Source organism: Lygodium microphyllum, chromosome 1 (genome assembly GCF_053477565.2).
Source record: "Lygodium microphyllum isolate KBCC chromosome 1, Lygodium_microphyllum_v1.1.10, whole genome shotgun sequence".
In the NCBI taxonomy this organism is placed as follows: Eukaryota; Viridiplantae; Streptophyta; class Polypodiopsida; order Schizaeales; family Lygodiaceae; genus Lygodium; species Lygodium microphyllum.
This window is the reverse complement of record NC_141135.1, coordinates 22,875,321-22,889,100: the sequence shown is the minus strand read 5'-3', so window position 1 is coordinate 22,889,100 and position 13,780 is coordinate 22,875,321. Positions and strand designations below refer to the sequence as shown.

General features: G+C 37.6%; 1 protein-coding gene across 2 annotated transcripts; it reads left to right on the top strand.

Moving 5' to 3' along the window:
* Positions 1–7,359: 7,359 nt before the first annotated feature.
* LOC148040914 (annexin D5-like) lies at positions 7,360–11,633 on the top strand. 2 transcript variants are annotated; one of them, XM_087673076.1, is made up of 6 exons: positions 7,361–7,671; positions 9,261–9,406; positions 9,487–9,705; positions 9,791–10,006; positions 10,206–10,295; positions 11,325–11,633. In XM_087673076.1, the coding sequence occupies exons 1-6, from the start codon at positions 7,596–7,598 to the stop codon at positions 11,529–11,531; spliced, it is 954 nt and encodes a 317-aa protein (XP_087529202.1). In that variant the 5' UTR covers positions 7,361–7,595; the 3' UTR covers positions 11,532–11,633. The 2 variants fall into 2 exon arrangements, with proteins under 2 accessions (XP_087529284.1, XP_087529202.1); XM_087673158.1 differs by lacking the exon at positions 10,206–10,295 and having other exon boundaries at positions 7,360–7,671.
* The last annotated feature ends 2,147 nt before the right edge of the window (positions 11,634–13,780 follow it).

The window sequence follows — 13,780 nt, the reverse complement described above, 5'->3', positions numbered from 1 at the left end:
CAATTTTTGGATTACACTGTTTGCAAATCTAGGCACAAAGATTGATTTCTCATCTGCATTTCATCCAGAAACAAATGGACAAACAGAAGCCACAAATAGTACCATTTTAGATCTTTTACGTGCATATACTATCTCTAAACCTCAGACATGGGACACTCATTTGCATTTATTACAGTTTGCATATAACAATACACCGCACACATCTACAAAGAAAGCACCTTTTGAAGTCATTTATGGATATAGATTATCTACACCTGTTGCATCTTTGTCTAATAGAATTCAGAGTGCTGATGATATTGCTAGTATGCATAATAGTATTTTTGATGAGGTTAAGGATATGATTGCTAAAGCCCAACAATCATATACCAAACAAGCCAACAAGAAAAGACAAGCCATGAATTGCAAAGTTGATGATTATGTTTGGCTTAGAATAGAAAAACGTAGACTGCAAAGTGTAGATAGACATCCAGTTGTTAAATTAGCTCCTAGATTCTATGGACCATTTAGAATCATTCATAAAATTAATGATAATGCATTCAAGTTAGAATTACCATCTCATTGGAAAATTCACAATACATTTCACATTAGTTTATTGAGACCATTTAGAGGCCAATTACCTATCCACCCTGTTTATGAAAACCCACCTTTATTAGAGGAAGAAACTGAAATACTTGAACCAGAAGCCATCATAGACACTGATTACATGACCACTAGAACTGGCCGAAGGTATTCTAGATATCTAGTAAAATTCAAGAACCATCCTGTAGAGGAAGCACAATGGATGCACGCTAGAGACTTAAATGCTTTCCCCACTCTGTTAGCTCCACAATGAGCTAATAGCAATTGAGGTCAATTGCTATCCCACCCCGGGGATATGATGCCAGGAGGCATATTCCACGGTGGATTCCGTGAGGTTTTACGGTGGATTCCATAAACTTAGATGACCGGGGCTCATACACAAAGAGGATTCTTTGTGCGAGAAGTTGATGGGGACGCCTGTCCTTTTCGGGCGTTTCATTAATTTAGTGTGTACATGGGTGATTCCATAGCGGGTGATTCCGCAAAATGCATATTAAATTAATAAACGTTTATGAGTTTAGAGTGCGCACTCGTAATAAATTAAGGTTAGGATTTATTTCTAACCAGTTGATTTATTTATGTAGCTGAAGACTGCTAGGTATTCACTTTTGTCGGTTCAATTGTATTATTTTACTAATGATTGTGAATGCTTCAGTTGATGTGTAGAGATAGCAGCAGTGGCGGAGGAAAGCATTGGAGTCTAGCGAGTATTCGCGAGTATTCGATCTTTGGATTATATTTTGATAGGTGCCACGCCTATATTTTGTTATGTCTATTGAGGCATTGATTATTGATTATTATTTTGTATGTGCCTATGCGCACGGATATGTTATTTCTATTTGGACATTGAGATTGGGCGTGCCAGACTCTATGGGCACCGTCCATTAGCTTTATTTCCTATTTTTGTAGAAAGCAAACTCAAAAGCTAAAAGCTTGTCATATTTTTGTAAATTGGGCTATTATTGAGCATGAAGATGGAAATATACATAAAATACATGCTTTGTGAAGCGCTCACACAAGGCATGGGGGGAGATTGAACCCAATTGGTCTCTTGCTTCTTGTCGTTCATGCTTTTACATTGTTTTTTGTGCAAAAAGGTAGAGTTCATTGTTCTTGGGGACCTTTCAGGATTCACTACGTGAGCATACTGCGACCGATCTGCGCACCAAAATGTCCCCATTTTATAGACAAATTTCCAAAACCATTTAACCTTGAATACTATGACTCTAGCATCCGGATCTAGTTGAACCCCTTTAAAGATCAACCTAAGTCTAGCATGCAAGGTTCTTTGTAGGGTGAAGATTCTAACTTATGGATAATGTAGGACATCTTTTCCTTCAAGGAATGCCATATTTAGCCACAGTTGAGACTCAATGCATCCATTCTAGAAGGGATCTAAAAGGTGCGCTTACGAGTTTCCTTCTAACCAAATATGCACTTGTCATCCAATAGACCTTTCTTCTCCAACTTTTCTTTGGTGAGAATGCTTCTTAACATCACCCTCCATGCAAATACCTTATCTTTAACTAGTAGTTTGAGCGTCCATAGTTTCCCAAACACCTCATACAAGTATTTCTTAATAATATTAAATCCCCACATTTCTTGGTAATATGGCCATTAGCTATTCTTTTTCCATTTATTTTGATATGTGGCTAGTGCACAGATCGGTCGCCGTATGTGCACGTAGTGAGCGTCAGAAGGTCCCCAAGAACAAAAGAACTCTACTTTTTACACAAAAACCAATGAAGGAAGCTTGCACGACATGAACAAGAGACCAATTGGGTGCAATCTCCCCCTATGCCTTGTGTGAGTGCTCCACAAAGCATGTATTTTATATATTATTCATCTTCAAGCTCAAATAATAGCCCAATTTACAAAATAGCACGCTTTAGCTTTTGTGCCACTAAAGAATTTAAGCTATTGGGCGCCCAAGAAGTCAGGCGGTACCCAAATACAATGTCCAATACAAATATTTAAATCGTGCGCCCATGCGCATACAAAAATAATAAATAAATATCAAACGCTTTAATAAATAAGCGCGACAAAATATAGGCGCCATGCCTAAGATACGCGCCCATAAAAAATTGATGATAATTTGAATACACACTATCCTCCAATGCTTTCCACTGCCACCGCTGCTTGCTCTACACATCAACTGAAGCATTCACAATTGTTAGAAAAATAATACAATTAAACCGACAAAAGTGAATAGCTAGTAGTCTTCAGCTACAAAAATAAATTGGCTAGAAATCAATCCTAACCTTAATTTATTACGAGTGCGCACTCTAAACTCATAAACATTTATTAATTTAAATATGTATTTTGCGAAATCGCCCGCTATGGAATCACCCACTTACACATTAAATTAACAAAACGCCCGAAAAGGATAGGCGTCCCCATCGACTTTTCGCGCAAAGAATCCACCTTGTGTATGAGCCCCAGTAATAATAAAATTTTACAGAATCCACCGCAAAACCTCACGAAATCCATCGTAGAATATGCCTCCTAGCATCAGTGGCACCCTATCCACTTCACCATTATTCATTTTATTTTTCCTTATGCCTTGCACACTTACTATTGTTGATGACAATCCAATTGAATTTAGTTATCTTCCACAAATTCTAATGTTACTCCCCTCCTAAAAGGAGATCAATATGTTGTCATCACTAATCCAATACTTGCCTTTGCATATCCATCTTTAGCCAACCTTCTCCCTCTTCCTCCAACCACTTTAGCTAGTGGTGGCATGATAGACCATGACCAAAATATATTCTCATTTAGATGGAGTGACCTTAATCTGACATCATTCTAAGCCTTACCTAAAACTTGATTCCAAGACTTGAGATTCCCTTGATGATGTTGGTGGCGCCAACTTTTTTGATCACATATGTCACTAGTATATCTTCTACAATTAATTTCCAAGACACACAACATTTTTTGTTATCCTACCATAGAATTTATTGCATCATCTCAACCCACGAAAGCTCATCTTTCTAGATTTTGCATAATAGCTTTGCATGTAGATTGTTCCTTCCTTTGGACACTAATCAATTGCAATTCCCCATTGATTAGTTTCTTCTTAATACTTTACATAGCAATTCCCCATTGATTAGCTTCTTCTTGATACTTTACATAGCAATTGGAACTATGTGCCTTCTTTATTAGGGTACCAATCATCCTATCCCATGTCTTTTCCATCCCTATGATCTAATTGATCAAAGCTGCTCAGAATCTTATAATAGGGTAGATGGAGCATTGCAAGATCTTAAATCTCATGTGCAAAGACTAGGTTGTTTAACTCCAACAATCCATATTTTTCCTACCAACCTTATCTAGCACCCAATTGGCATGATCTTTCTCTTTGATGTCAATCGCTATTGAAAGCCATAAGTATCTAGACATATAACTTGCCCTGGTGACTTTTTCCTTCCATCCTAAATTAGCTAGATCCTCCTCAGATACATTGATAAGTGTTGATTTCTCATAGTTGATATTAAGTCCATCAGCCTTTTCATAAGTACTTTGAAGCTCACAAGCTTGTTCTTTATTCTCTTTGGTTACTCCTAGCATCATCATCAAATAATTTGGAAACCCTTGTCCTAAATTTGTTTGCCTATATATTTGATGCCAACATGTGGCAATCCTAAATAGTGTTAGGTTGACCAGACAACTTTACACACTCCCATATCCACCTCAAGTTCCTGAAGTAATGTGCCATTGAAAGTAAGTTGTGCGTTGGTTCCTTCAGCTAGAAAGAAGGGCAAGTTGGCAATCTTATTTGCGGACACCATTTTCTCCATTAGTCTCTTGATGTAGGTCCACCGTACCTTATCAAATGCTTTTTTTACATCGAGCTCTACAAAAGCACTAACTTTTGTCCAAATTTCCTTGTCCACTCAGCCACCACATTAATGCATCTAGAACATTTTCCAAAAGAGATCTCCCTTTAATGAAACTATATTGATGATTATTGATGTGCTTTAGCCTTATTGGTAAAGCTTTTGGCCATCAATTTGTATAATACCCCAAGCAAGGAAATGGGTCTCCAATTACTTGACTTAGTACATTGCTACTACTTTGGTATTAGTTTGATGATGCTTTTCTTCCACGATGCAAAAATCTTCCCTTCAGCCCAAGATCTATTAATGAGAGCTAAGAGATTTCTTTTTCCCTGTCTTCTTTAGTGCATTGAATAGCTCCTCCTTAGAGAATTCATTGCATAGCATGGCATTTTCGTGCTCATTCACAACTTTACTTACCTATCCGAGTAGTATCTTTGTGGCCTTCTACCCTTCTTTAGCTCTTTGCCCTTCTTCTTTTCCATAGAGGCCTTCAAAATGCATTTGACACATCCAAACAATATCTTTCTGGTCAAACATCCATGGCTCAATTTCTTTTTGCAGCATGAAGAGACTTTTGAACACGTTCGCCTACCCTACCTTAATTGAATCTCCTTTGCATTCAATTATCAAGCGCTTGCATTTCTTGCTACTTACTCTAGAGTGGTCTCTGTCCACATTACTTTCTTGTTCCATATTTGAATCCAAGTTCATTGTAAGTAGATACATTGTTGCATCATTGCTATGAAGCCCTTCCAACAGTCAACATTGCCATTTTGTAAGCTTTCATTCAATTTAGAGATCTCTTCTTTCACCAAATATTCAAAAGGTTTTTTTCTTGAAGTGTCTTGTGTGGGCTATGTGCATCTTATGCTCTCCAAGGGAATTTTCTTTCCACAACTTGGCTAAGAACCAAGATGACAAGCATGCCATTTTAAAATCCACTACCAATAAAGTCATAAGAGGAATTCAAACCCCTTGTTTTGTACTATACCATCGGTTGATCCTATCCTAATAGCTAGCATGGCTAAGTGAGTTGAAAGTCATTTTCACTTACATCTCTTGCATCAATTCCTTCAGGTCCACAAGGTTAAGGTTCTCTTTAGCTTGACTCCAAGACCTTAGTTCTTCCTCATCAAATTTGGAGGAAGACATTGATGCATCCTCCATATCCAATACCACATTCAAATCATCTCCCTAGTGGTGTTTATTTTAAAGTACTACAAACATTCATTGATGCTTATGTAAAAGCACATATGCTAAAAGAAATTTTCTATATTTCTTTAATACAAAGCTTATATTATTCACAATTTATTAAAGCAAACTTTTGTACCCTTAAGTTGATAAGGGGATTGGCTTAACTTGGTTCAAAATAAAACATGATGTGCCATTGTTGGAACTTATCATGTTTTCCAAAACTTTACCCTCATTTGAACACTATGGGACTAAAGAAAAGAATGCTTATTTATCAATTTTCCATAGGTATGGGATTTGGATTCTTGATAAAGATTATGTATTCAGAAATGATTTGACTTTCTTGAAATCTTGCAATTAAAGTGAGTTTCATGTAGCACATTCTTTGACTTTTCATTCCTTTTAAATATCTATGCTCTCCAACTTGCTAGACTTGATGAAAAGTCTAGTCAACAGACTATATAATAAGGAGATTATAACTAAACCAAGACCAAATCCTACATCTTAAATGCTCCTGTGTTCACAAAAGACTTTTCATAAAATTTTAAAGTGTAATCATTGAAGTTGGTGTAAGGCAAGTTTGCAATGTCCACAAATAATGGCATTTAGCATATTTTTAGTGGTTATTTAAAATACTGGATAAAATTTTGCAATACCTTAAATTTAGGAGCAATTTTAAGACATTTTAGTTATTAATCTTATATTTTTAACTTTGGAAAATTTTCTCAAAATAAGGACATGTGCACACATGTATGTATGTATGTATATGTGTATGTGTATGCGTATAATAAAGTCTAGAAGTTTTAATTAAACTATTAAATTGAACTTGTGAAGCATAGATACATGAGGTAACAGAGCTTGAACTTGTGAAGCATAGACACATTTTTGCATGTGTGAAGCCTTCACACAACTCATTAATCAACTTTCTAAAATTTTAAATAAAAATATTTACCACATGATGTTTTAGCCTTTAAAGATGCTTTTCTCATCGTGTTTGGTCATGGTTCCTCGTCACACTGAAAAGTGTTTGGATTCTACTGAGATGCTCATGAATTGCTTACTTGTCCCACATGCGTGCAATGTGTGTTTGTGTGGCATTGTGTGTTTACATACATACATATGTGCACACACACACACACAATAATATAAGCCAGGACACACCCATGCAAATTCTACTTCCATAAGTTTGTGTAGTTAAGGTTCATAATGGAAGGATAGTTTTACTTAACCACATTTAACTTTTGTGTCATAACTTTTGGAGTTATTCAATGCCTCCAAAAATAAAGTGGAGGTACTGCATCGATTAACTATAGTTAAAATGACCTGGTAGTCATTCATTGGTAGGTTTTAAATGACTGCACACAGAGCCTCTCTCCTAGTCAGTGTTGGTAGGTTCTAGGTTAAGTTGAGAAGAGTGTGCCTGTGATACCTTCACTTTAGTTTACTACATGCTCATCGACTTGGGTACCCATGGCATAGCTATATATATATATATAATTATGATACCAATTTTGACTGGTTATAAGATACTCTCAAAGCACCCCATACAGGTAGAGTTTGAAATCCACTAGTTGGCTTCTCAAGCAACCCAGAGAGATGCCTTAAGGCTTAACGACTGCTCCAAACGCTCCTGGGTAGCCCTATATGTCTTAGCCCCTAGGATATGTTAGGCCCCTAGGACGTTTCAAAAACGAGGGGAATGTGTAATGAGAAATTTTTAGGAAAGATCTCTCTCTCTCTCTCTCTTTTTCATAAATGAGATCTCTCTCTCTCTCTCTCTCTCTCTCGGCCTGCGGAACATACGTACGTCAGAAACGCACAGAAAGATGGGGACACACACAGAAGGAGGAGACTCACAAAGCAAGAAGAAGAAGTAGAAGAAGAGGATCCTCAAGCAAAAGAAGGAGAGGAGGATTCTTCTTGCACTGAGACTTCTGATTGTTCTCATCACAGCACATTATTTTTGCATTCCTTACTTCCTCCATGTCCACGATCACCACCCCTTCCATTTTGCCAAACCCAACCCAAGACTGCGCGGACCTCCATCGCGCTTTCAAAGGTACAGAATCAGTCTTTCCCCTCACTATTTGCCTTGATTTGACTGCAAATGTTGTTTAGGCTTGAACTTGACTGTAACTGTGGTAGAATTACAGAATCGATCCTTCCTCTCACCGTTTTGGCTTGAATTTGACTGCAAATGTGGTAGAATTACCAAATCAAATCCTTCCCCTCACTGTTTTGGCTTGAATTTGACTGCAAATGTGGTAGAACTACAGAGTTGGTCCTCCATCTCACCGTTTTGGTTTGAATCTGACTGCAAAATTCGGTAGGATTACAGAATCAAATGGTAGAATTACACTATCGATCCTTGCTCTCACCGTTTTGGCTTGAATTTGATTGCAAATTCACAGTTGATCCTTCTTCTCATTATTTTGGCTTCATTCTGACTGCAAATGTGGTAGAATTACAGAATTGGTCCTTCCTCCCAGCTAAAACCCTTCCTCTTACTGTTTTGGCTTGAATTTGACTGCAAATGTGGTAGAATGATATAAATTGGTCTTTGCTCTCACTATTTTGGCTCGAATTTGAGTGCAAATGTGGCAGAATTACACAATCAAATCTTTCGTCTCACTGTTTTGGGTTGAATTTGACTGCGAAAACCCTTCCTCTTACTGTCTTGGCTTGAATTTGACTGCAAATGTGGTAGAATTACATAATTGGTCCTTGCTCTCACCATTTTTGGCTCGAATTTGAGTGCAAATGTGGCAGAATTACACAATCAAATCTTTCGTCTCACTGTTTTGGGTTGAATTTGACTGCAAATGTGGTAGAATTACACAGTCAAATCTTCCCTCTCACTGTTTTGGCTTGAATTTGACTGCAAATGTGGTAGAATTACACGATCAAATTCCTCCTCTCACCGTTTTGGCTTGAATTTGATTGCAAATGTGGTAGAATTACACAATCAGTCCTTGCTCTCACTTGTTTTGCTTTGAATTTGGCTGCAAATATGGTAGAATTACACAATTAAATCCTTCCTCTCACCGTTTTGGCTTGAATTTGACTGCAAATGTGGTAGAATTACAGAATTAATCCTTCCTCTTACCATTTTACTTGATTTTGACCGCAATGTACTAGAACTCTCAAAGAATCAACCTTTCTTAGCTGCAAATGTGCTGAAATTGTCCAAGCATCCTGCTCACTGTTTTGGCTTGGACCTGTAACTGTGACACCTGAAAATCACTTGAATGATTGATGGAAGTTCTAAAATGGTTTGATAAAGGTCATGGTCATCTGCCGGGGGGCAAGGGGGGTTGTGTCTGTCTGTGTATATACTTCTGTGCAGGTACTGAAATTCTAAAGCAAGAATATTATATCCTCTTAATTTTCAGTTTTCCGTTTTGAGAACTCTTATACAAGGCATTTGCACATTTTCCCCACACATGAATCCCCTTTTCTTGATTCCGAGGACTCCAATAACATCATGAGCTCATGTACAGGGAGATACCTGTAGTTCCCATCCCCATTGTGTCAGGCTAGGTATGCGGTAGCTCTCTTGCAAGAGCTCTCCACACAGGAATAACATGAAGAATGACTAAGCACTTCTCTGCCTGCTTTTTCTGATGTCTTGCATTTTGCCTCAAGCAGGTTTCGGCTGTGATGACAAGAAGGTTATAGACATCCTTGGTCACCGTAACTACCTTCAGCGGCATGAGTTGCGCCAGATTTACCAGAACTTATATCAACAGGACCTTCTAGATAGGTTGAAATCGGAGCTTCGTGGCAATTTTGAGGTACTTTCAGATGCTGCAGTTTTGTGTATTTGAATGATACCTGCTTCTTAATACTTTTGCTTCTTTTTTTGATGCCAAAGAGAGCCATGCTGCTTTGGATGGAAGATGCAGCAGACAGGGATGCAATCATTCTGCGAGATGCTCTGAAGGGATGGGGAACGAAGGATCGGGCACTGATCGAGGTGATATGTACAAGAACATCATCACAGCTGCAAGCCATTCGATATACTTACAATATGAAGTTTCGTCGGTCTCTGGATGAAGATATTGGAACTGACACAAGTGGGGATTACAAAAGGGTGAATCTGTAATGAAGTATGATGGTGTGCATTTCTGTCTCAATTCCAATCACAAGTCCTCTCTAAAATTATATATCAATTGCAGCTCCTTTTGGCATACCTGAACAACCACAGACCAGAAATTCCTCAAGTGGACATGCGCCTCGCCCAGGCTGATGCAAAAGAACTGTACAGAGCTGGTGAAGGGAGATTAGGCACTGATGAAGCAGCTATTATTACCATATTAAGCTCGAGAAGTGCCGCCCAGTTGAATGCTTCTTTCAATATCTACAAGCAAGTTTATGGTCATGACATTGAAAAGGTGACAACAAACCTCTCCTGGCCTCCATAACATGGTTTATGGTCAGCACCCATTGAAATGGCAGTGACAAATCTTCTCCTAGCCTTCATAAGTGTACTCCTTTCATCTTATGTACTGTCTTTCTTCCTGTTCTTCAGGTCTGGTTTACTTGATCATTGAAGTGAGGACTTTCCTTAATTGCTACCTTGTATGTGACTAGGCCATGAAGCGTGAAACCTCCGGTGATTTTCTGAATGCATTGCGAGCAATCATCAAATGTGTACATTATCCTGCCAAGTACTTTGCAAAAGTGAGCTTAATTTATCTTGTCTTTTTCTTTTGTGAGTACAATGAAACTTTGACTGCTATTGACATACAACTATTTAATTTTCGACTCTCACATTGTAATATTCACGTTGATGAAAGGCCATGGTCATGGCACTGTGAAATAATGTATCATGTGTTCTGTTGTGTGTTCTTTCTAGTGGCCTTCATGGCTTTTGATGTGAGTCCACATGAGTAACAGGCTATACTGTGATACAAGATATCTGATCCCTGAAATTTTTTGAAGATGGATATGCCATGTTTATTGGTATTTTTGAGGTTGTGCTTCATGTGACCCTCTTTGAACTTTGAGCCATACTTGATCCATCAGTGGCTTTTAGTGCTTGATTAAATAGGGCATTTAATGTGAATACTCATTCCACAGCTGGCTGTAGAGATGATTTCGATCCATTTCTTTCCTGTTATCTGTTAACTCTCACTCAGTGAAGAGTTCTGTCCACTTCTATCAAATTATGAGGTATTCTTTACATTCAGTGGTACTGAGAAAAAATTCCTGACTCACCAAATGCTGTTGTGTGCCATGAGATCCCGTTCATACTTTTGTTACGAGGGCAACAGAAGTAAGTTTTTTGCTTAGAAGCTAAAAAGTACTCAAAGGAATGGTGCTTCAGATGTGTAACCACTCAATTATTGACAGCTATGTGGCAGGACACTGTCAGCACATGCTGAGTATAAAAAACCTTCATACTGATTTTAGTGGAAGTAAAAGTGAAGTTAATAATCCCAAGCCCTAGTCAAGTCATTATTTTATATAGATCCTCAGTGGTCTAACCAATCGTGTATGTTGACAATCTTGAATGCCACCTGATAATTCTTATGTACACTGGCATGATTTGCACCACTTGTTGTCATGGAAACATCAAGGCTTTTGTCCTGCAAGTTGATGCATTCATAATAAGGCACATGAGGCTTGATCCTGTGAAGTCTTTTATGGAATATAACATCACATTTGCTGTAAGAAAGGCTGATGAAGGATCTTTATTATGCTTTGCAGGCATTATACAAATCAATGAAGGGGATTGGAACAGATGATGCAACACTTATCCGCGTGATTGTAACACGTGCTGAGATGGACATGCAGTATATAAAGTCTGAGTTTATCCGGAAATACAAGAAATCATTGGAGGAGATGATCCAATCAGATACATCTGGTAGCTACAAAAAGTTCTTGTTGGTTCTTGTTGGATCCAGTGGTTGGTAATCTAGGCTTTCCTCTCCTTGATACTGCAGGCTGAGCTGAATGTGTGATGTAAAATGTACAATAGATTTTTACTCACATTATTATCCTGACTTGTATCCTACACTTTCTAGCCTAATTGGTGTATTTGGTTGATCTTTGTTGTCCTGTGTATAGGTAGCTAAAAGAGCCAATATAGGATTACATAATAACTAGTTGTGCTGGATGGTATGATGACAATATACTGTTGCCTTATTGAATCACAATATCACATTTTAATGGAGTTAGTTTAGAGAAATGATTTCGAGCAGAGACTTTTCTGATGTGTTCATGTGAGTTTGCAAAGGTTGCACTTTGCATTACACTACGATTGCCGTCCATTGTTCTTTCACATGTTGGAGCACTTGTATTAGACAAGTTAAATTGCAATTCTGTTTAAATTATAGAAGAACATATCCTTATTAAATAGACGGTCACAATACATTCTCTAGAAAAGGTTATTAATAGAGTATTAGAGGGTGGTGATGGTGTATATATATATATATATATATATATATATATATATGGAGAGAGAGAGAGAGAGAGAGAGAGAGAGAGAGTATCTAAGTTTAATAATCCTTGATATTTGTCATAAGGACGAGAAATTTTAATACCTTGCTTAGCATTTAATTTAGAGTTAATCAAATGTGCAAATATGACTTAACATGTGATGTGCAAGTCAATTATTTCGCAATGTGGGATAAGGACTCCAAGAAATTAGTTGGTATTAAAGGAAAAAGTTGTAATAAGCTATGCTTGATAGGTACTAGGTGGTACCCGGTGTCAAAACTTGGCCTAGAGTATTTAATTAGTGATTAGTATTAGTAGTGATATTAGAAAATACAAATAAAAATTAACTTGTTCATTCATTGTAGCTCTAGCCTAATGAGTGCTTAGGATCACTTGGGTGATAAATTAGTCTGGCTATTTTAATTGTTGATTAGTCAAATTAAAATCATAGTTCATTATAAAATTAATATTTTGAAAATTAATTTAATGAAAATAGATAAGGTTGAAAATAGTTTTGGAAGGCTACTAGTTAGTAAGATTTATCCATTGCAAGTGAAAAAAGTATTTACATTAGGAGAGTCATTCTAGTTGGACAAAGGGGAGAGAGAGAGAGAGAGAGAGAGAGAGAAGGTTGCCATTGTTGTAATAGTTAACATACTATTTTGAATAAGTAGGTGATCTTCCAAGAGCTGGTGACATGTCTAGAAGAGACTACAATAGCAAATGACAACAATTAGAGGGTTGTTTCAATTAAGTAACACTATATTTGGGATATTTTATTAGTATAGATAGCTTTCATGGTTGTCTAAATAAGACAACAATTGATTTCTATCACTTTCTCACAATGAAAGTTTAAATTCTCTCCCTTTAGTTTATTCTCATCCTTAGCAGTTTTTAGCAAAACCAATCATTGGAGATGGAGATTTTGACTAATTGTTAGTCTCACAGGATGATTTGATTGGCGATTGAAATAATATTCAGGGGATGACAACTAAAAGAGACCATCAATTTTGACATCAGACGCATAGTAATATAGGGTGGTGGATTAGCCATGGATTATGCAAGGACTTCATGATAGCATGGGCACTAGAAGCTATAAAAGTATAAGGGAAGAAGTCCGGTCCGGGTATAATAAGACTTCATCGTTTTGTAGAGTTGGTGCATCCAGTTTGCACCTTGGCAACCACATTCAAAACTTGAAACAAATTACACACGGCGACCATATTGATCTTTTTGATGTACGTCAGGTCTTGGTAATGGAACCAAAACTCAAGCTTGAATCCGTTGGTCTCGGCAATGGAACCAAAATGTCATCAGTCTCGTGAGTACATTGCCAAGACCCATGGACAGCTTATTGCTTCAAGCGTTTCAAGCCAATAGCAATGGATACCTCTCACATAACTGTGTGCACTCTCCCACACAAATGTAGTGAGATTTTTTTTGAATCCGATTGAGTTGCTTTCTCCCATGCATTCGCCAGTAGCTCCACGATTTAAGACATGCTTTCAAACAAGCTCCACCTCCAAGCTCCAAGCTTCGATCTCCATAGCCATATATGTGAGAAAGGAGAAGAGAAGAAGAAGATGATGAAGCGATGAGAAGAAGAGCTTCTCTAAGATCCCTCACTCTCTCACATACATACTCTTCCTCCCTCACACTCCCTCTCTTCCTTTCTCATACACAAAAATGAAGCAAGAGCAAGAAGCAAGAAGCAAGAAGAGAGC